Source organism: Pelodiscus sinensis, chromosome 25 (genome assembly GCF_049634645.1).
Source record: "Pelodiscus sinensis isolate JC-2024 chromosome 25, ASM4963464v1, whole genome shotgun sequence".
In the NCBI taxonomy this organism is placed as follows: domain Eukaryota; kingdom Metazoa; phylum Chordata; order Testudines; family Trionychidae; genus Pelodiscus; species Pelodiscus sinensis.
In genome coordinates, this window is record NC_134735.1 from 7,184,063 (window position 1) to 7,207,682 (window position 23,620).

General features: G+C 44.0%; 1 protein-coding gene across 4 annotated transcripts in view; it reads left to right on the forward strand.

Annotated features, from left to right (window-relative positions):
- The window catches only part of TFAP2E (transcription factor AP-2 epsilon), a 58,355-nt gene extending 45,894 nt beyond the window's left edge, over window positions 1–12,461 (forward strand). For all 4 annotated transcript variants that reach the window (XM_075909037.1, XM_075909038.1, XM_006125955.4 and 1 more), the window contains 4 exons: window positions 1,248–1,476; window positions 4,161–4,279; window positions 9,639–9,780; window positions 11,220–12,461. In XM_075909037.1, coding sequence (XP_075765152.1) covers window positions 1,248–1,476; window positions 4,161–4,279; window positions 9,639–9,780; window positions 11,220–11,508 — 779 coding nt within the window. In that variant the 3' untranslated portion in view covers window positions 11,509–12,461. The remainder of the gene's footprint in view (window positions 1–1,247; window positions 1,477–4,160; window positions 4,280–9,638; window positions 9,781–11,219) is intronic.
- The last annotated feature ends 11,159 nt before the right edge of the window (window positions 12,462–23,620 follow it).

The window sequence follows — 23,620 nt, forward strand, 5'->3', positions numbered from 1 at the left end:
TGAGCTGTATTTACAATATGCTGATTGTAAGACCCCTTTAATAGGCTCAGTATACTTGCCCTTTCCGATTAAATTTCGGGTTTGCTGTTTCATTCTGGGCATGTGTATTTCCTTTATAAAACCTGGATCTCGCCCTGCTATTTGTTGCTCTAAGTATTAGGCATGTGTACTGTTTGAATGCACATCATGTAGTGACCATGACTCAGTAACCACAAAGCATGCCAGGGTTTAAATGATCTGGAGTGACTGTATTTGCAGTGAGCGATGGAGTCTTTGGAAACCGTGGATTTACTTTTGTTCAGCTAAATTGGGTATTAATTTCAAAATATAAAACCCAGAGTCACTTGGCACAAATCTCTGCCAGGACTCTAACCAAGAAACCTTTATTGTGTCTAAAAAGGTTTCTTACTGAAGTGACGCCTGGGGAAAATAGGTCAATTTCATTGTGGGTGTAAGGCCACGGACCCTGCATGGTGCCTGTTATTCACCACCATCCATCTGCCTTTCTGCTTTTAATTGGCTTTTCCCCCAGTAAGTGCAAGGCAGTTTGTTCTGCGTTGTTTGGGGAATGGATCTTTTCAGGTAACTTTAGACTGAGGTGACCAAAGTGTGGGGCTTCAGCTTATTGCTTGTGGGTCCGATTCAAAGCCTGAAGAATTTGAGTGTGAGCCTTCCCATAGCCACAAACACAGCCCTTCGCTGCCCTAAGAGTTTCAGATCACAGAGGTGCTAGAGTGAGAGTCCAGGTCTGTCGTGCCTCCCGAATGGTGCTGTGTGAACATGGGCCCCAATGCAAATCCAAAATCCCGCCAAAAGCCAGGAGTACTGAGAATCTCAAAACGGGATCCAGATCTGTGACAGGCTCAACTAAACCCTGTATCCCCGAGCTCTCCTCAGGCAGACAGGGTTTGGGCTATGGATCTAGATCAAAATACCCGATCCTGTCCCAGAGGCCAAATGAGAACCCCAGGTCGCAGCACCCCAAATTGTGGAGGGATGAGTTAGAGTTCTGCATTTTGCCTGGCCTTCAAACCCACCCCTCAGGCAGCTTCTCCTTCTCCATTAGGAAACATACAAAGACCAAGGAAAACACCATGGTCACGGTATGTTTCCTGACAATGGAAATGCCTGTTCATTGGCTTCCTGGCAGGCTGGCAGAGTAGCCCTGAGTCTCACCAAGTCTGGGTTTCCCCTGCTTTAGATCCTTTCCAGTGACTTTTTTTCTCTTTTGCTGCTTTTCCTTCCAGTGCCCCTCCCCTCAAAGGCAAACGGCACCACCATCTCTGCCTTGTCGATGAACAAAGACAGTCTGATCGGAGGGGTGACAAATCCCAACGAGGTCTTCTGCTCCGTGCCTGGCCGGCTCTCCCTTCTGAGCTCCACCTCTAAGTACAAAGTGACCGTCGGGGAAGTGCAGAGGAGGCTTTCCCCACCAGAGTGTCTCAATGCTTCTCTTCTTGGGGGAGTCCTCAGGAGGTAAGCACCACACCGGGGTTATCGTCCTCTGATTTCATCTCTCCTCCGCTTCCTTCAGCTCAGAGTGCATAAGCTATTTCCAGTGATGAGCCCTTGCTGGTCATTATAAATCGTTGGTCTTGCAGGCCAAGTCATGCAGCCGGAATCAAATCTGGGACCCCTGGAGATTAGTGCATGAGCCTTTCGTGCATGAGCTAAAAGTCAACTGGCTGGTGGGAAAGGCTGTAGAGCAGACTCTTTATTCTCTCTGTAGTGATTTTGGTGCCACTGGATGGGCCAGTGAACCACACCCAGAAGGTGTGTGGGTTACACACAGGGCCAGATTGAGGGGTGGGCGTGCCGGGCAGTTGCCAACTGATGGGGGGGCGCCTGATGGCAGCTGTAAGGGGCGCGCGGTGTCCCTTACAGCTGCCATCAGGCGCCACGCGCCCGGCTCCCGCAGCGCCAGCCCACCCGCATCCCCACGGCGCCGGCCAGCAACGCCCTTCCCCCCACAGCCACGGGGCCCTACATGGCTTGGCGCGTGCGCCAGCAGCAACAACCAAGCCGGACTGGGCCATGCTTGCACTGTGCGCCCCGGGGGGGGGGCCTGCGCACCCTAGGGAGATGGGCCCGCTCCCCATGGGCAGGCTCGTGCTTGCCCCGTGTGCTCGGGGGCGGCGCCGTGCACCCGTGCCTGGGGCTCCAGAATACCACGGGCCAGCCCTGGTTATACAAACACAGAACAAAAAGATAGTTCCCGTACCAAAGAGTTTACACTCTCGGGAATGCCTCTGAGACTGTCCCACCGATGTCAGAGGGCACCCGCGGGTCCTTCTGATCAGGTGTGATGTACAGGTTTGGTTCCAATTTCAAACCCCTAGATCTGAATCTGAGAAAGTTCACAACCTGATCCAAATTGTGCAACTGTCCCCTAGGTCTATAGCAGGCCATGCCAAAGCCCTGGTCCCAAACACCCTGCCAAATGTCCGGGATGTTCAATATCTGAATCCAAGCATGAATTTTGTAGCTAGTGCCCAAGTTCTGGGATCCACTCTGAGTGCTTTGTTCAGCTCTATCAAGAACTTATTCCTATATCTTGTCATGGGTAGAGAAAAGATCCAATCCAGGGCTTCTTTTATCTCAGAATAGCAAAGGCTTCAGAGATGTCGGGTTAAATTATTCTAGTAACAGGCCCCTGTTTTGCGGCTTCTTTGGGGGTTGGGCAATTTATTTATTGCCTTTTGCAGAGCTGCTGCCCAAACTTGCCATGATGTCTGCAGGGGAAGCTAACTGGTTGGCTGTTACTGTGGTCAATCATTCCAGTAAGACCAATCTTTGGGAGGTGGCACTCCCTAAGAACAACATTAATGCCTAGCAAGTTTCTGTGCACCCCTGGGCATAGGGGCATTTTGGCAATACATAGCATTGCTAAGCTTGCAGACCAAATGTTTCTTTGTTACTGAATCTGTGAGATATCTGTGTAACCTACATACCTAGGCTACATCTAAACTATGATCCTCTTGCGTAAGGGTAAATGCAAATGGAGAGCTCATTTGCATATGTCGGACTCTCATTTGCATTTCCTCTTCCTTTCCCTTTTGCGCAAGAGGTTTTTGTGCAAAAAAGCGCTGTGTAGACAGTGCCTTTTTGCACAAAACCCCCCTTTTTTTGAGGAAGAACAGCTCTTGCGCAAAAGGGGTTTTTTGCGCAAAAAGGTGCCGTTTACACAGTGCTTTTTGTGCAAAAACCTCTTGTGCAAAAAGGAAAGGAAGAGGAAATGCAAATGAGAGCACAGCATATCCAAATGATCGCTCCATTTGCATTTGCTCTTCCGCAAGAGGATCGTAGTTTAGACATAGCCCTAGTGTGGTTCACTGTCCCGTGTAGTGGCACGTAGACCACTTACAGTGAGAGATAAGAACAAGGGAGCTCTACAACATAAGCTGAGAAGCAGTGGGCTTTTAGCTCAAGTGCTAGAAGCTCCTATACGAAACTCCAGAGATTCCAGATTCGAATCTACAAGGTGGCAGTTACACCTGCACAAACTTAGATGAGCTGCTGTTTGTTGGAACAAAGGCATCGCTATGGACTGCTGTTGAGAATTTGAAACAGTAAAACTAGTGACTGGATGAAGGTTCTTTTATTCTCATATCTGTTTCATTCATGGAATAGCAGGTCTCTTAGGGTATGCCTACTCTACAGAGAAGATTGAAGCAGTTGCTGTCAATCTTCCAGGGTTCGAATTAGCGGGTCTAGTGAAGAGGGGCACTCCAGCTGATGCCGGTAGTCCTGCTTCCATGAGGAGTAAGGGAAGTCGAAGGAAGAATGTTCTCCCTTTGACTTCCTGCAGTGTAGACAGCACCAAATAATCGAGTTAAGGTACTTTGACTTCAGCTACACTATTAATGAAACTGAATTTATGTATCTTAATTCGACTTTACCTACCTGTAGTGTAAACATACCCTTAATGGCTATAAAAGAATCCAGGACTACTATGTCAGTTGGAATACAGAAATTGATTCTAACAAACTTTATATTCTGTTATCAGTAGTTCTTACAGTTGAGATTTGTGTGGGGCTCATTGTATATTTTATGCCAGATCAAACAACTACTCTGTTAGTGGGCTGGGGAACAGCCATTTGTGTGTTGCTTTTTCTTTTCTTTCAGCTAAAAGCTTTTCCCTCCTTGTTTCCCACTTGCAGGGCAAAATCAAAAAATGGTGGAAGGTGTTTAAGGGAAAGATTAGAGAAAATAGGCTTAAATCTACCTGCAGGAAGGCGTAAAGCTGCCAATGTCACTTTGCTAACGTCACTGGTGGAAGGTAAGAGTCATCTAGTATGATGGTTTAACATCAAACTGGGGTGCATGACCTTTGCCCGGTCTAAGTCTTCCATTTTCAATGTGCCAGAAGGCAGAGGGCCTAAAACAGAACAGATTATGCACCAGCCATCATTAATCCAAAGTAGGGTCCGCATATACTTCTCCATCTTGACCAAAGCATGTCTTCTGAAGCTAATAGATTTCTGCTGGGCTAACAAGAGCAGTTTGGAGAAATCACTCAGAATCAGAATGAGATAGGACTCTGACTAGTTCACATAAGTTATTCTTTCTTCTCCCTCATTGCATGAGTTTAACTCTTCTAATCAAGTTTTGGCGTGAATTTGAAATGTGCTATCAATTACTTTTCAAACTTAAAATTCACATTTGTGAATTACTACAAGTAAAACTCAGCTGCATGAAAATTCACAGAAACCAAATACAAAAGGACCATGAACATGACCAAAGCAAACTCATTAAGAAATAATCACGAATATTCACCAGACTTAATTTCCAGTATCTACGCACCACTATTACAGACTTATTGCACTTCTGAAAACATTGGCTACGTCTACATTGGCCCCTTCTCCGGAAGAGGCATGTTAATTTCAAACTTCAGAATAGGGAAATCCGCGGGGGATTTAAATAAACATGGCCGCCACTTTTTTTCCGGCTTGGGGAAAAGCCGGAAAAAAGCATCTAGACTGGCCCGATCCTCCGGAATAAAGCCCTATTCCGGAGGATCTCTTAGTCCTACTTCGAAGTAGGAATAAGAGATCCTCCGGAATAGGGCTTTATTCCAGAGGATTGGGCCAGTCTAGACGCTTTTTTCCGGCTTTTCCCCAAGCCGGAAAAAAAGCGGTGGCCATGTTTATTTAAATCCCGCGGGGGATATTTAAATCCCCTGCGGATTTCCCTATTCTGAAGTTTGAAATTAACATGCCTCTTCCGGAGAAGGGGCCAATGTAGACGTAGCCATTGTGTCCTTGGCCCAAACAGACCTGTTTTGCTGAAACTCAGACTTGTGTAGATCTCTACATATTCCCTTGTCTTGCCTTTTAAATAGTTCAAATGTGCTTGCAGTGCTAGATGCCCCATATCTGGCTCCAGGACACGTACTCTGTACATTCCTTAAAAATATGCTTTGAGGTTGGCTCAGTGGCACTGCTGTGTGAGGGCAGGGTTCAGTTCCCAAAAGAGAAACAGTTTTCAAGGGTGTGTAATGGCAGATAGTCTGTAGTGGGTGATTTCTGAGCATGGTGGACTCCACAGTCAACATATGAGTTGCCCTATAAGCATGAAGTCCCCTGTCTTAAAGCTGCATGTTTAGTAGTTCTTCTCCCAGCCTTCACACTATGGAAATGATGATATCGCTATCACATCTCTGGACCAAAGGACCCAGGAAGGAGACAAATGAAATAGCAGCTTCTAGCTTTGGAATCCATTGTATTTGCGCCCAGCGTGTTGGAGGCAGCTGCCTGCAGTTTTTGAATAGAAAATCGTCTCCATTGTTGCCAGCAAATTAAATGACCCGCTTCATTAGGCGGAGGTTGTTACCAAGGGCAGTTGGTGCGTGCTGAATGACAGGCTGATTTCCATGAAAAGAAAGGAAAGAAAAGAATAAAAGAAAAGGAAGAAATAGACATTTTGATTTCACGAGGCTGCTGACTTTTGGGTTACTGCTGACCAGCTTGGACTAAATAAAAGAGCAGCGCCATGTGTTCTTGATGGATATGATTTCCTCTTGCAACTCGGTGTTATGGTGTTGGAAGATGTATCAGCCAAGGGAAGGTACTACTGCTTTGCCCTTTTTCAGCAGACAGAAACTAGGTTGTCCTGTTATGTCCCATACCCCTTTTTTCTTGGACATTTTAATCACTTTGCTCTTCTCTGCCTCTCCAACCTCTGTATTTTTTATTTATTACTGGCTGTTTTTGAGCATTAGTTATATTTTTATATCGATGCACAGCTGTTCATAAATATTGTTGGAGGGAGAATTCTTACAAAAAGGAAGCAACGCATGCTAGAACCAGGGTGAAGGAAAGAGCAGAAATCACAACGAAGTCCTCCAGAAACACACGATGCAAAGTGACAGTAAACACTCAGCTGCATGAAAATTCACAGAAACCAAATACAAAAGGACCATGAACATAACCAAAGCAAACTCATTAAGAAATAATTTCTAATAATAGACTCATTAGACATATCTAAGTGAGTTGCATGGACAAATAGGTAGAAATAGAAATTTGTGTTTGGAATTTTCCATGGGATTTTGGGCTGTCCGGTCTCTGGCATGCTAGGTGGAGTTTTCACTGGGGTCATGACAGGGATGAATTTGGCCTTAGTTCTGTGCAAGATGCCAGGTTACGTTCCAACTTTCAAAATACTCTCAAACACGCCAACAGAGAGCTATGGGAAAAGAATGTGGTTAACGGCTTGTTCACTACTCAGTGAATCGATGCTGAAGCGATCGATCCACCGGCGGTTGATTTATCACGTCTGGTTAGATGTGGTAAATCGATCTCCAGGTTCTCTCCAATGGACTCCGGTACTACACCACAACAAGAAGAGTAGGTGGAGTCGATGGGAGAGCAGCCCCTGCTGACCTTGCTGCATAAAAGACACCATGGTAAGCAGGTCTATGACTTCAGCTATGCTCTTTATGTAGCTGAAGTTGTGTATCTTAGATCACAGTGTAGATCAGGCCTAATTTAGGTTTCCAGCCCAAAAACTTTAATGGGACTCTTCACACACTCAAAGAATAGCGTGTGGTGAAATGTTGGCTGAATTAGGACATCACTTGTTTAAAGTCACTGGACAATTCTCCTTCATAGCCACCTCTAGCAGGTGCCCTCCTGCAGCACACCAGCTTGGTGGTGCACCAATTTATTTCATTACATCAGGCAAGGAAGTCCCTGTTCCATCAGGCTGTGATTCAGCAAAGCACTTTAAGAACATGGGTAGAATGCTATGAGCAGTGACTCTCCGATCAAGCCCCTGTACAGTGTATTAAGTTAGGCACCAATCATGAGTCACCTTCAAAAAACATAGACTACACTACCACAGGAAGTCAACTTAAGCAATGCAACTCTGGCTACTTGAATAACATTGCTACAGTCAACGTATCTTAAGTCAAGTTACTGCGGGCTCTACATTGCAGAGAGTCAATGACAGAAACTGTCCCATCAACTTCTCTTACTCTTCTCATCCAGGGTAGAGTAACAGGATCAATGGGAGAGAGATCTTCAGTCGAATTGGTGGGTCTTAACTAGACTCACTAAATCGACTGCCAATGGATCGATCTTAGCGCATGAATCCTGGCTGTAGTGTAGAGTGAGCCTTAGCCACTAGCACATCCTTCTATCAAGCACCAGGGACAGAGCCAAGAAGTTCCAACTCCCAGTCACTTACTTTAACTCCTCTTTTATAGCCACCATTTCCCTATTGCACATAGGTGGATAGATTTTCATTCATTTGGCACACACGTGCATGCGCCCGCACACACAAAATTGCCCCAACTCTCATTTTCTAGTATTTCATTATTTATTTATGGCTCAGGCAGTGAGGAGGGAAAGGGAACTGAGATGCTTTGTACGGGAAGCACAGATGCTCTGTCCAGAATAGGCTTCACGCACATGCCTCTCGGAGCTGGGGTGGCAGCAATGGGAACTAGGTTAATGCTATGAGGATGGATGGCCTAATACGTATGAACAGCGGGGAGGCAAGTCAAATTAGCTCTGTCTGCCTAACTGGGATTTTGGGCATGATCAATTGCCATCAGCTCTGATTATTTCCACGGGGATGCCTGAAGATGGATCAATTTCATCAATGAGAGGGCAGTTCCATGGAATGATGGATACCCAGGCTGAGCACTCTCCCCTTAGGCCTTTCTGTTCAGTGAGAACAGATACAAACAAGAACCTATCTCCCTTTCCATTCCTGCAGTGTTTCCCCTTTCCCTTGTTCTTGAGTAACCACCACATCAGGGTGTGTTCCCACTTTGACAGTCTGGGTTTGCGATAAAGCAGCATAGTTGCCTATCACAATGAGATCATTCTCTGATGCTGACCAGTAGGAAAAGGTAGAAGGAGAAAATAGGTGAGAGAGAGGTGAGGAAGGAGGCACAGAGATGTCTCTGTGACTCTTCCTCCTGTAAGAACACAGCAGATTCCACCCAGATGTGACTTCAGCCACGTTGACTTTCATATGCTATTTTATCAGCCAGCAAAGGGAGGGAGGGACAGCCAGGGATCCTCAATCAGGGGAATGATTCTCCCACAGTAGAGTACGAGAAACTCCCATTGGTATCGGTGGGAGCGTGACATAGCACAGCACTGCCAGAGGTGCCTCCTTTTGGCGGGCATGACACAAGACAGCTGCCTGCCCCAGTTTCCCCCTGGAGGGTCCCCATAGAGTCCAAAACATCTTCCTGAATATAAATCCAGTCCTTGTGGACTCCATTTATGACAGACGTCCTGTGCATGTAAACCGTCACAGAGTCCCACAACCTTCGTCTGGACCTTCCCCAGAATAACCCAAAACAGTACACGCAGCAGTGTTGCCGCATCCAGCCTCATGCCCCAGCTTTCCGTCCCAGTCCTCTTCTGTCCTTGTACCATGACAGCCAGCCCAGCCCTTCCACATCCAGAGAGCAACTCCGCTCTTCCCAGCTGGGACACCCCAGCCTCTCCACTGAGAAATATCACCTTTACTAGGGGAGCATCCCTCACCCTGCCCCCGCCCCCCACTCCCATCTTCGTTCCTCTGGGCCCAGCTTTCTGGCCCTGGAGTTGTCAGTAGGGAAGCTCCTTTCTGGCCCTGGGCTCTGGCTCTTTGGCTTAGAGCCAGCCAGCATCTCCCTCCCCTGCTCTGCTTGCATTCAGCCCTCCAGCCCTGACTTTCTAGGTTGGGGACACCAGCCATCAAACCCCTCGTGTCTGCCTGCAGCTTTTTCCCAGGCCCAATACAGCTTCCAGCAGCTCTCACTTGCCTCTTATTCCCACTCAAGCAACTCTGATTCACCAGGTCTCTTCCTTGTCTCTGTCCTCCCTGGTCCTTTGTAGCCCCAGTGGTGCCCTGTTCTCTTACCTGGCCAAATGGGAACATTTATCCAGGCACTAGAGAGATGAACTTTCTTCTAACCAGTGGCTAGTCACCCTGTGGCACAGCTAATCCCAGGATGCTAGAGCCAGTCATGGCGTGTCCAGAAGTCTCCTCCACCCCCACTTGGCTAGAGAGCTGAGAAAAAGGGCATCCAATCAAAATGAGCAAGGCAACCCAATAAGGCATGTGGAGACTGCTGCAGAAAATGCTTCCTTGTTGTTACACAAGTACAGATCCAGGTCATTAATTTCTCCTTCTAGGCGAAGCGGTTCACCTCGCCCGGGATTTCGGCTATGTGTGTGAAACAGAATTCCCAGCGAAGGCAGCAGCAGAATACCTGTGCCGTCAGCACTCTGATCCCAGCGAGCTCCACACCCGGAAAAACATGCTTCTGGCTACCAAGTGAGTATGCATCCCCTTGTGCTAGGCACCGTATCTCCATAGCACAGAAAGGCTGGCCCTGGCCCAAAGAGCTTCCAGCCTCGCAAGAAGGATGGCCCTGTGGTACGGTGCTGCCAATGCTCCTATCTGAAGGATTCACAACACAGTGAAATGCAGCATGCGTTCACATCCGAAGGACAACCGTGAACATTCAAAGGGCATGCTCATTGGTAGGGCCCACATTTGGCTTGTGTGTGCCTTGCATGATGTCACACATCAGGAGCAACAAACCTGAGTCCACGTCACAGGACACTTTCCTCTTTTTTTTGGTTGCTGGATTGTAATGGTTATGTTTTAAGCTATCTGTCTTAAGACTGAGGTTTTTCAGCTTAGAAAAGAGACTAAGGGGGGATGTGATAGTGGTCTATAAAATCATGACGGCGTGAAAAAGGTGAATAAAGAAGAGTTATTTACTCCTTTCCATAACACAAGAACTAGGTGTCACCAAATAAAATTAGTAGGCACCAGGTTTAAAACAAACCAAAGGAAGTATTTCTTCATGCAATGCACACTCAATCTGCAGAACTCCATGCCAGAGGATGTTATGAAAGCCAAGATTATAACAGGATTGAAAAAGGAGCTAGATAAATTCATGGAGGAGACGTCTATCATTGGCTATTAGCTAGGATGGACAGGGATGGTGTCCCCCGCCTCGGTCAGAAGCTGGGAATGGATAACAGGAGATGGATCATTTGATGATTACCTGTTTGTTCATTCCCTATTGGGCACCTGGCATTGGCCACTGTTGGAAGACAGACTAGTGGAGCAGATGGACCTTTGGTCTGACCCAGTAGGGCAGTTATGTTCTTATGTTTTCCAGAGGTGTTCTACTCTGATCAGACACTCAAAAATATCTTCACAGGATTCCCTGCTTCTTGGGATGCAGAGACTTTCAGATCAGTTTGCTTAGTTTGCAAGCAAAAGAGGGTTTTATTTAATTGCCAGCCTTGCAAACACAGCCTGGGATCTGAGCTTCAAGCCAGGTTCTTTCCTTCTTGGACATCATTGCTAATCATAAAGATTTTGCAGGCTACATTACGCCCTAAGTAATACCCCACTGCCCTCAAATTCTGCCCTCAGTGACACTTGGGCAAACATGATTTTTACTGGGCCTTCATAATGATGCACAGAGAATTGACTCTGAGACCCAACAAACTCCTCTCAGCCAGGCTAGCAAAGAGCTATCCAATGGAAATGACCTTCAGTCCAGTTCAGGGCTGGATTCAGACCAGTGTCCTGGAAGGAAGACATTTAGAGACTCTTGGCTCAGCCAGGCCCCCACGGTTAACACATTAAATGAGTTACAGAAACAGAGCACAAAAAAGGAATCGTCAAACAGAAATGTAGGACCATAGATTTCCAGCCTCTCTAAAAATGTAATGGCTTCTTTTCTCTTATAGGCAAATTTGTAAAGAGTTTGCAGACTTGATGGCCCAGGATCGTTCTCCGCTTGGGAACAGCCGCCCATCTCTCATCTTAGAACCAGGTGTCCAGAGCTGCTTGACTCATTTCAGCCTGATAACCCACGGCTTCGGAGGCCCAGCCATCTGTGCAGCACTCACAGCCTTCCAGAACTACCTGGTGGAGTCCCTCAAGGGGTTGGATAAAATGTTCATGAACAGCACAGGGAACGGGCATGCGGCTGGAGACTCCAAAGTGTCAGAGAAAGAAGTGAAGCATCGGAAATAACATGCTGTCTGTCTCCCTCTCCCTCTCCACTGGAGGGAGCTCTTCCCAGCTCATGATAGGAGATCTGATCTTACTGGTGTTGGAAAAAAAAATATTAAGACCCAGCGCAAGATGTTTCCCGAACTACAATATTTGAACTTGGGACGCAACTTTTAAAGCAAACAAATAAGAGGACTTAAAATTTAAGAAGAACTTTAATGGACATCACTGAGATCGAGAGAATAAGACAGGTTGATGGCTTTTGTTTATTTTAATTGTGGATGCAGGAAGCCAAGTCATGTGCAATTTTATTTTATTTTGTTTTCTTAACCCACAACAAAATACTGACGTGCTCCAGGAGTCCGTTCAACTCGAAGAACTGAAAAATCAGCAGAGAGGAAAGGCCTCAGCCACTCGAGATCTTTTTGAAACCGAGGCAGAAATCAGATGGGGCATCTTTTTGGGTTGCAGGCCAGATCTGGATGTATAACCTGCCTTCAACAGGCAGAGAGGGAATCTTCCAAGGATACCACCTAAACAACAGTCCTACACCCCAGACAAGAGGAATATCTCCAGCCTTGCTGCCTTGATTTTCAAGTGGTTTCAAGACTTTGTTTACAGTTTGCAACAAACTGACACTCACTACGGATTTTCTGCGGGGCCTATGGAACCCTGAGCCATGTCATGAGAACAATCTGACACTCGGACGTCTTTCCAAGATGGGAATTGATCAGTGAGAGCCTTCTGGAATGTTGCATTCAAGCCAAGGGGGTCGAGTAGTTTAAGTTACACCTGGGACTAAATAAAACTCCATGACCTACGAATAACAGCACACAAGTTTCTAAAATTAATAATAATAATAATGAATAAAGCACAAGGAGCAGAACTTGAACCAGGCCAAATTGACTGAACTGAACTGTTCTAAATCTGTACATATTTATTTATGTGTAATTAAATCTGAAAGTTTTAAAATGTCCAGTGCAAGTTATTTATATCTAATTGAGTTTGGGATTTTTTTGTTTTGAAAGAGGAAAATCTCTGGATTTTCTGCCTTTAGAAATGGGAATGAAATTTTGGAGTCACAAAACTGTAGCATGGACAACAGGCTGTGATGCTAATGACTATAGAAGTTCTGCAGGGTTTTGTACTTGCTGTCGTTTCTCTTAAAGCTGCAATCGATGTACAACACACCACACCACAGTGTCATTCTCATTATCTTAATAAACCTCTTTTTATTTGAAGAAAACACCTCCGTGTTCTCTGTGACACTCATATTCTTCTGGTTCTGTGGCTGCCAACAGGAAAAGTTCTATACATTCACAGGGGTGGGGGAAGTCCAAAGCCCCCTTTTGTTTTATTTGTGTAGCTGCCATTAGACTGAAATAAAATATGGATTAATAGAAATGAGCTGAGAGTTACTGGAGCTAGGATTTGTGCCTTGCTCCCGCAAAGAGATGTACTTTGGGCAGGCCCCCTACAAGAGCACAGAGCCAGTTGCAGGATTAGAGTCTTTGATTTTACTGAAGACAATAGAGCAGAGAGGGGTTTACAAAATTAGGACTTGGATCCAAATTTTCAATCCTCTCCATGTTCTGGGATGTTTGGAGCCAAGAAACAAAGACCACTGTGAAGTTCTGACTGGAATTGGGATTCAGATCTTACACACCTGCAAAGTTCTAGGGTGTTTGGGTCTTGAGTTTTGGCTCAAGTGTCTTAGTTCAGGCCAGTGTCTGCTTTATATCATCTTCCTTTGGGACTATAGCAGAGGCTGATGGAAAAACAGAAATGCTCAAATGATCCTGACATAAGTGCCCTTGAAAGGGAGATGTTTGGCAATTTAAAAGGGAACCTAGAATTTTGTATATTGAAATACTATAGTGCCGGGCCAAAACTGGAACCATTTATCCAAATCTTCATCCCTCCAAAATGGAAACCAGAGCAAAACCAGCACTGAGTTTGGAGTCTTCAAAAAATATCCCTACCCCTCATGGCTCTGCAAAACCAAGAGTCCTGACCTTGCCCCATTTTTAGTATCATCTTGTGCGTGTGAAGAGGGAGAACTTCAGAACAGGGAATATATAAGAACTGGTTGAGGGAGGGGATTGGGGGTTCTGGAGATCCATCTGCTGTCCGACATCCGAACAATATACTGTAACATGGATGCTGATATATAATTATAATCTCTAAACATGCAAAGGTGAGTTCAGGGGATTGAGAAGACATTTCAGAGTTATAGTTATACAGGCTTGTGTGAACAGACCACTCTTTGCATAAACCAATTAATTCTTTGATATGACAGTGATGGTGAATGTTCTTGAAATGCAACAGAAACATTCTTAGCATGAGCATCAGGGAATATGCACAGTAATGTATTCAGTTTGTTGGGGAGCAAAACCACCTTCTCCACTGCTTTCCCCTTTGGGCTGCTGGTGAATCCCTTGAAAATTTAACGAGCCAAGGCCTGGCTCAGGTGGGAAATACTTCCCTGTAAAGTGCGTGGGAGGTTACAGGCTCTGCCCCAGGCTTCTGGCTGCCTTTGGGCAAATCACACATGGTCTGGTTTTCAGAAGCACCCAAATCTACATTTTCAAAAGGGACCAGTGATTTTGGGTGCCCTGCTTGTCACCTAAAAAGAGCCTGGTTTGCAAAAGACAGGTGTACGGCATTGTCTTCAAAAAGGGGCTTAAGATGTCCACAAGTTGGACACTCAGAAATGGAGGCACCTAAAATAAATAACTGCTTGTGAAAAGTCAGCTGAGTCCCACAATGGCAGCAGAAATCAATGGGAAAGGCTGGTGCTAAAGCCTCTGAAAAATCTGGCTCATAACATTTCTGTGCTGCAGGAGCACATCAGGAAACTGGGTGTAATAATACCCCTAAGTCTGTTTGGAGGTGAATGGGGGGGGGGGCGGTCAGAATAAACCCATAAATATTTGGTGCTGGGGCCATATAAATACCTAGATACACAGAAAATACTCTTTTAAACTCAATTGATCACCACCAAAGAGAAGATTAGTCTCAGGCCTTTCCCTTGTGCTATTATATCTTGCTAATAAAATCAAGGTGTACACCCCAAAACACAAGACAGTGGGGCACTTGTTAGCTTCTCTCTTTTTGCTTCACTCCATCTGCTTGTCTTTCCCAAGCAGGTGCAGCAGATCAGAGCAACCCAACACATATGTATTTGTTAGGAGGATGCTATTTACTCAATATCCTATTAGTACTAGCATTCACTTGTCAGGACCTTTCTGTAGGGCCCCCACGGTTATTTTCTCCTTTTTCCGATTCCAAGCAGCCAGGAGGATCCTTTCCACAATTCAGCCCCTCCCCCTATAAGTTCCCAGACTGATGAGATGTATCAACGTGGGAAAATATGTGACATTACTGTTGGCAAAGTGTATTTCAAAATAGATCCAAGCTTATGATTTCCATCAGTTATAGGACACGTTGGAATTTCAATCTAAAATCTTGTTTAGATTAATTTTGTAGAAATAACAAATCTAGGAAAACCACAAGACAATCTCTGACATGAACAGTGGAAAAACATATAGACTAAGACTCTAAGTTCCCTAACACGGAGATATCCCCGGGGTAAATTATGATTAACATTGAAATACGACTATGTTATTATTAACATAAAAGAAGAGGCGATAGTTATGTGTTGCTATTCTGCATGGCTTTGAATAGTATGAATAAGTCATCTTAATAGACTACCTTAAAAATGACAGGATGGTAATCTCTCTGTAGTACACCAACACAATAAATACACTTTTGCAAGTTGCTGACTTGTGCCTGGTGTGTTCTTTCATTTATGAGAGCACCTTTAAAGTTCCAGTTTAACAGAACATAAAGAAGTCACATAATCAATAATCAATGGGAGTCTTTCAACTGACTTTAATGGGATTTGAATCAGACATGGGGATTAAAAAAAAAAGGGGAGGGAGGGCAATTCACCTTCAAATCCACAGAGTGAAATTGCAGAAACAAACTTCTCTTTGCAGTGGTGGTAAAATCCTCAGATATAATCAATAAGCTCTGGGAAAGTAATTGAAAGAGGATGCCTAAACAGTAACATTCTAGTCAGAGCCCCACTTCTATTTTATTTGTTCCTGACCCAGATTTTGAGAGAACCAAATCTGGACCACCCTATTATTACATAGGATCAAAATCCTTTGGGGGAGTTTAGTTTTTAGAATGCTTTTTGGGGGGAGAGGGTTAGATTTTTTAGATTTTATGACCAAAACAGACCATTATGATCATCTAGTCCAGTGTTTCTTAAACTTTTTAAGACCAAGGAACACCAGACAACATTTTTTTTTTCTGAAGAACACCAAACATTTTTTGTTGAGAGGAAAAAAAAAAGGGGAAGGAGGAAGTTATTGAGCAAAAAAAAAAAAAAAAAAAAAAAAAAGTTGCCTGCCCCTTTAAGGGTGGCCATTTTGAATTCTATTGTTCACGGGAACACAGTTTAAGAAACACTGATCTAGTCTGACTTCATACATAACTCAAAAATTATCACTTGGGCCACCAGGGGCTTTTAGTGCCATAAATGAGAGTAATGTCTTTAAATCAACCCCTAAACTTTATCCCTCCACCAGTAATACAGCATTTACCACATCTGAACTGATGACCTCTGGCACTGAGCTAGCGAGTCATTTAGGCCTTGTTTACACTGGTATGTTTTGTTGCCAAAAGGCATTTTTTGGCAACAAAACAGAGAGCACGTTTATACTGCAATGTGACTTTTGTTGGGAAAACACCCAGTTTTGGTGACAAAAACTTCCAGCTCTGCAAGAGACTTGTCTTTTCCCCTCCCTTTATTGTTGACAAAGAGCCAGTGTGAACTCCGCTGTTTGTTTTGTCGACAGAATTGGCTTCTGCTAGTATCCCACAATGCCTGTGCTCAGTATTTTGTGATCTCTGCCCTGCAGGCATGTGCTCCTCTCCTTTCACAGTTCCTGGAAGTATCTGAGAGCTGAGTGAGCTGCTCCGCTGGGAAAAAACAAAGAGCAAATAATTGGAATGCACCTGTTCTGCCCTGCTAGGAACACAGCAGCAGGCAGACTGCTTACCCACAATGCTTTGCCCTAACAGTCAACAGAATGCTATGAAATGTCAACAATGGGAGGCAAAAAAACCAGTTTGACCAGTTCTCACTTTTGCATGTCGACAGCACTTTTGTGGCTAAAGCTTCTGAGTGTAGAAATAACTTCAATGGTACATAGTCATCCAACCAGAGTGGATAAGAACAGCCATACTGGGTCAGGCCAAAGATCCATCTACCTCAGTATCCCAAATTCCAAAAGTGGCCAGTGCCAACTGCCCCAGAGGGAGTGAACAGAACAGGCAATCATCAAGTGATCCGTCCTCTGTCATCCATTTCCAGCTTCTGACAAATAGAGAATAGGGACTCCATTCCTACCCATCCTAATGGCCAGTGATTGACTTATCCTCCATGAATTTATCTAGTTCTTTTTCAATGCCTGTACTTCACAGCATCCTTTGGCAAGTAGTTCCACAGGTTGACTGTGCACTGTGTGAAATACTTCCTTTTGTTTGTTTTAAACTTGCAACCTATTAATTTTATTTGGTGACCCCTAGTTCTTGTGTTATAGGAAGGCGTGAATGACTGTTCTTTATTCACTTTTTCCACACTAGTAATGATTTTACAGACCTCTGTCATATTTTCCCCTCCTTTAGGATGTGTTCAGTGAAGCTCCTTACGGTTATACTGAGCCTTAGCATATTTATTCTGATGTCCCCAGAGTATGTTTCTGCTTGACCTTTCCTAGAAAGCAGAAGTCTGAAGACATAGCCTGGAATATAGATGTGTTCCCCTAAAATGACCTTCAGTTTAGTAACAGAGGGCATAGCAGACATCATATAAAAAAGCCTGTTTGAATGCAGATAATGATCCATTCTCTTTTGATGGTAGGGCTGAGGTTAGGGAAGATCAAAATATTGCTCAAATTCAAACAGGTAATAACTATAATATACCCAGATGAGTTCTGATCTTGTGCCCCTCTTACTGGGACCCTACAGGAACAAGCTGTATATTATCTGGGATTTCCTTGGGTATGTAGTTCTATTTTTTTAGCGAGCCTTCTACTGCACAGTGTGAAACTGACTAGGGAATCTTCAAGGGGCACAGTTTCCTTGCCCTTACTCAGTACTCTAGTGACCCATATTCTGCAAAAAGATAGGATGGCTTCTCTACCAAATTTTTTCATGTCCAAAATTTCAGCTGACATGCTTACTCGGGCTCATTCTTCCATGCACACTAGATAGACCTCAACCAGTTCTGTTGCAGCATCTCAAGTTCCCTTTCTTAAATGTATACTTTAAGAGGTGATTCACAAGCCCTCCCAGTTCACACACTCCACCTCCACAGCTAACCCTCTGCCATTGGCCAAATTCCTTACTTAAGTCTGATGTTAGAAACATAATTAAGGGTCAATATTACGTTGAGCCTTTTGCTGGTTCTCTGCATAGGGGTGATGTCAGACTCTCTCAGGGAGAAGCATTCCTAGAAAGTTGCCTTGGGCTTTCATTGTGATTGAGAAGTCAACTTATTTTCTTTGTGGGTTGTTTTGTTACTACCCCAAAAATAAGTGTCACCAAAAACATTGATACCCATCAATAGAGTGATGCTGAATTACACCAGTGAGAAAATGGCCCACCAAACCCTTCAAATTTTCTTGACCAGAATGCAAAAATCATGCCTGAATCTCCATAATGTCAGGAAGCAAAGTTTTCACAATGGAGTCATTAATATTTTTAAATACCTTTTATAGTGGGGTACACTCAGAAAAGATTGTCAGGCTAAAACTGGTGGCTTCCAATACTTATCTCTCTTGATTTACATGAGGATGCTTTCTCTATTAGCTGGTACTGTCCTGTTTATGTGCATCATCCAACACAAAGAAAATTTCTACAGCCAGAACTTAGCTCACAACTTGACACTGGACAAGGATCAGAATCCAACTCACTCTCAAGTAGTGCCGTGACTGTTTCCAAAGCTAGCAGGAGTACTACGAGGGGAGTAGAGCCTGCATGTTAAGAAAATACAATAATGGCCATATGAGCCTTTCAAAATTCCTAATAGCAGTGGTGAGTTTGCAGGCTAGCTATGGTGTAAGCCACACCCTGCTACTCCCTTTAAATAGAAGTTTTATGTGGAGTATTTCACAAACACTTTTTTGAAATGCCTAGGACATTTTTGGCTATATTTTCCTGTTTTTGCATGGTGGAACATGCCAGGCTGCTTAACAGAAAGAACTGCTACTAGAAATCTTGGCGGCCTTATTAATTCTGAAAGCTAAGTGGAACTGTAAACAAAAGGCATTGCTGCATTTCCTGGGCAGATTATATGATACTCAGATGACTTCTCCCTTTTATTTATTTGGATATATTTACATCTGTGCATGCAGAAATTATCATATACACACACACACACACACACACACACACACACACACACACACAAGCCATTTCCTCTTTGCATTTGAAATATTTTCAGCTAAGCTATCAATATTGTCAAGTTCTCTGCATAAGAACTTATTTTTAGTGATTATTTATGTTCCAGTAGTACCTAAAGGCTCCCAGCTAAGATTTCTGTAGTGTAAATAAATAGATAACACAAAGGAAGGATTATCATTCACATTTTATAGATGGAGCTCTATTTCTTGTTAAGATATAATGTTGCAATGCACTGCTAATCCTTAATCAGAGAAAAATGTATGCTCTTTAAAAAAGTCATTTTGATCATTTGTACCTGAGTAAATGACAAGGCTGGTGAGATAGCTGCCATCAGAGACTGTTTCAGAAGAAGGAGTAATACCCATATGTAACTAAACATGGAACCTTTGTGTAAACAAGTCACTTGCTAAGTGATATTATTGATCCATAGGAAATATTGTAATTTAGGCTGATTTTTACCTTTACTGCCAGCATAGAACTCAATATGCTGTTAAGACAAACACTATTAGGGTACGTCTACACTGGCATGATTTTCCGGAAATGCTTTTAACAGAAAAGTTTTCTGTTAAAAGCATTTTCAGAAAATCGCGTCTAGATTGGCAGGATGCTTTTCCGCAAAAGCACTTTTTGTGGAAAAGTGTCCATGGCCAATCTAGACATGGTTTCACGCAAAAAAGCCCCGATTGCCATTTTAGCCATCGGGACTTTTTTGCGCAAAACAGTACTGTGCTGTTTACACTGGCCCTCTTGCGCAAATGATTTGCGCAAGAGGGCTTTTCCCCAAACGGGAGCAGCACAGTATTTCCGCAAGAACACTGACGATCTTACATGAGATCATCAGTGTTCTTGCGGAAATTCAAGCGGCCAGTGTAGACAGCTGGCAAGTTTTTCCGCAAAATCAGATGATTTTGCGGAAAAACTTGCCAGTCTAGACACAGCCTATCTGTGAGCACAGATTCTCAAACTGCAAGGCATGGATCACTAGAGAAACTGGTTCCAGGCAGGTGATAAATGTGTTGGTTTACAAACAGTATCAACATATGTATCTGTTGTAACTACACTGACTCAAATTACAAAGGTGATACGGTCGGGCATGCTGAACAGACCTTACATATGAGAAATAGTGCTGTCGATGATTCAAGTGGCAGGGAGAGATTACACTTTTTTTTTCTGCATTTTGAACAATGAACACAGACTGGGCTGTTTTATTTCCCATTGCTGGTCAGTATCACTATTTTGGTTTTTCCAGGATTTTTGCTGTGCTGGAGTTTCCAGCAGCAAAAGAGAATGTTTTAATCCAAACCAACGCCTCTGGTCAAGTTTCCATTTCATCCCTCTCTCCTCCCCCAGATGTCACTAACATGGTGTAGCTCACTGCTTCCTGCTAATGCTTCCATCACGGGCTGCCCTTAGTAGGACATTGCCCATGGGAATTGCCAGACTGGATCAGACCACCAGCAGTGCATCTTAACTAGTAGCCCCCATTTGATAGTCACCAGTGCTAGGAGAGTTTCCTAAACCAAGCGGTCACTGAAATCTACAGTAACTGCACTGGCTCTAATGCAGCCTCTGGGCAGCATGGTTAGCTCCACTTTGATGTTTTTTAGCTGCAGCCTTTATGGGAGGGAGGGTGGGGATGTTCCAAATCACAGGACGGAGGCGGCAGCTTTGCCTGAAGGGTGTACACGGTGGATTGTCAAGATGGTCAAACTTTTGCAGGGGAGGGGGTGTGAGAAAAGGGGAAAATGCCACAGAACTGGCAATCCCATCTGCTAGGCCCACAGCAGGAATCCCATCTATATTACTCTAGTAGAGCTTCCAGAATGCATCGGGATAGGGGAAATGAAAGTACTCCTCCATTTTAGATAGACATCTGTCAGGGATGGTGTAGACGGAGCTTGGTCCTGCCTTGAGGGCGGGGGGCTGGACTCGATGACCTCTTGAGGTCCCTTCCAGTCCTATTATTCTATGATTCTATGATTTTCCTGTGCAGGTGTGGAGATGTCCATTCTTACTTAGAAGAAGTCATCCATCACAGCCTCTTTGAATCTGTTGAACAACAGGAACATTTGGGCATAGGGTCAGTAAGGGAAAGTGCAGTTCAGGTTTGTCCAGTTTTTTCCTCTATTAACACCATGCACCTTGTTTAATAAGTGGGTACTGCTCTGGAATGGAAGAAAGCCATGTTTTTCACAGCTCTGGAACATAAAGGGCCTCTTGGTTTCGCTCGCAGCAGTTTTTCGAATCAACCTAAAAACTAAAAAAGTAAAACCATACGGCTTTATAGCCCATAATTCATCATCAGAGGTTAACCTCAAGTCTTTAGCCAGCTTCTGTAAACATTACAGAGATGTAGCCAAGCTGACCTCTGGCAGTGTTCTCACAGGCAGCTTTCTTGATGTTCCACTGAAGTGTGAACAACAAATACAAAAGTAAATACTAATACACAAACATAAGTATCAGATGCACTCAGACCAAAACTCTAAGGGTGTGTCTAAACTACAGGTTTCATTAGAAAAAAGTGGCCTTTTTCAAAAAAAATTCCCCTGCGTCTAGACTGCCGCCGCGTTCTTTCGAAATTAAATTGAAAGAACGCGGTGGTTTTTTCAACCGTGGTAAACCTCATTTTTATGAGGAAGAATGTCTTTTTTCGAAATTGCTCTTTCAAAAAAAGGCGTTCTTGAATGCAAACAGGGCTTTTTCGAAAGAGAGCATCCAGACTGCCTGGGTACTCTCTTTCAAGAAAGCGGCTTGCTTTTTCGAAAGAAGTGGTTGCAGTCTAGATGCTCTCTTTGGAAAGAGGCTTGTAGTCTAGATGCAGCCTAAGTAAGATGGTAAGGAAAAGGTTTTTTTTTACGTTTTCTTCTTCCATGGATAGTATAACACACGCATGATTTACAAATAAAACAATTACATCAGCATTTTAAAGGAGCAGCATCAGATTTTTTTTTTTTAAAAAGGATTAATTGTAAAAATTTAATAGATTTTTTTAATTTAATTGATTCTTTAAGAGGAACAAAGAAATGGACTGACTCCTAGTCCTGTATCTTGATAGTGCTCAGACCAGAAGCTTTAGAGTAGACAATGGTGCAAGAAATGCCAATGTTGACAAGAGTGGAATAATTTGCCATATGGGATTCTTCTTAACACCCATGAGTTGGGAGGTTCATTTATGCTCCAAAGCAGGTGAGTTTATAACCCTTCCAAACTTTTGATTTCTTTTCTCTTTTCATGTAAGGCCCTGCTCCCTGTTTTCAAATATACACAGTTCAAATATCAAGCCCTCCCTCTTTGCTGGAGAACCTTGGCAAGATCATTGAGAATGAATAGTGATGACACTTAGGGTTGCCAGGTGTCCAGTTTTGAACTGGACAGTCCGGTATTTGAGCTTTCTTTCTGGGAAACAAATTGAGACAATACCAGACACATAAATGTTCGGTATTTTCTAATTAAGTTTTTATTATTATCATGAGTATCAGTACGTAGTTGCGTACTGCCTGGCTGGTAGATGTGCTCACACTGCGTAAGCATGTCTATTAGCCAGGCAGTATGCAACTACGCAGTAGAGAGGCGGGGGCGGGATGGAATCCCTGGGGCCAGACTTGCCTATGCACCCTGCCGGGACCATGTGCGGAATGGGCAGCACCCAGGGATTTGCGTGCGCCCGAGCCTGCTCTGCTCCCAGCTGGCCGATGCTTGCCCCTCCTGCTCACCCCGGCCAGCCCTGCTCCCCTCCTCTCCCCCCTCTCCCCCCGATCTGAGATCAAGTATGCCCAGACATCAAAGGATGTAGGCACAAGGTGTTCTTAAAGAAAGAGTTGCAAAAAATTTGTTAATGTTGGCAAGACACTATTTTTCCTAACCATGTGCTCAGGAATAGCTGAATCATTTTAAGGGAAACTCCCTCTCCTCCCAACATTTAACCTGTGACAGTTACCCACAGAGAAAATTTCAATCCAAATGAATGAAGTCTGGCAAAATTATAAGCAACTGAAAACAGGAGCTTATAATGAAAAGTATCAGATAACCTTAAAGATCCGCAGTGCCAACACCTATATCTATATTCTTGGCTCTGAAGCGTTCAGAATTTTATCCACTGTGGCTGAGCTAGCTGAGGCAGAAACTGCCACGGAGTGCATGACAGAATTCTTGATTTAGAATCTCTTTACCATTCATCCTCGCCAGAGTGGTTACATTGGACACCTGCCAAATAATGCCATCTAGCCTGCCATGAGACCACTGATGTTGCCTCCCTTTTTATTACTTTGCTGCCAAGGAATATACTGATTTTGACTTTTCCAATTAGGTCACTGATTCTTCAGTAGTTCCTGGGGTTTCTTGCCATATGATGCTACTTACCTACCTCCTATTTGGCACACAGGCCTGCAGCCTTGTCCACTGTGAGGGCTTCTGACCATGTCTTTTTATTTGCAATGTGCCGTATATTCTCAAAAAACAATCTTATCTCCCTCTGTCTTTATCTCAAACCTCAATGCTGTCATTTCTGAGATACTTCCAGATGCACTGCATGTAACTGCACAAGCAGCCTTACCTGGAGTAACATACCCCTTCATGTCTGTCACCACAGTTCCTATAACACCACAATTGCTACCTGCTTGTTTTGTATTAACAAGTTAGGAAGGAATCACTATTC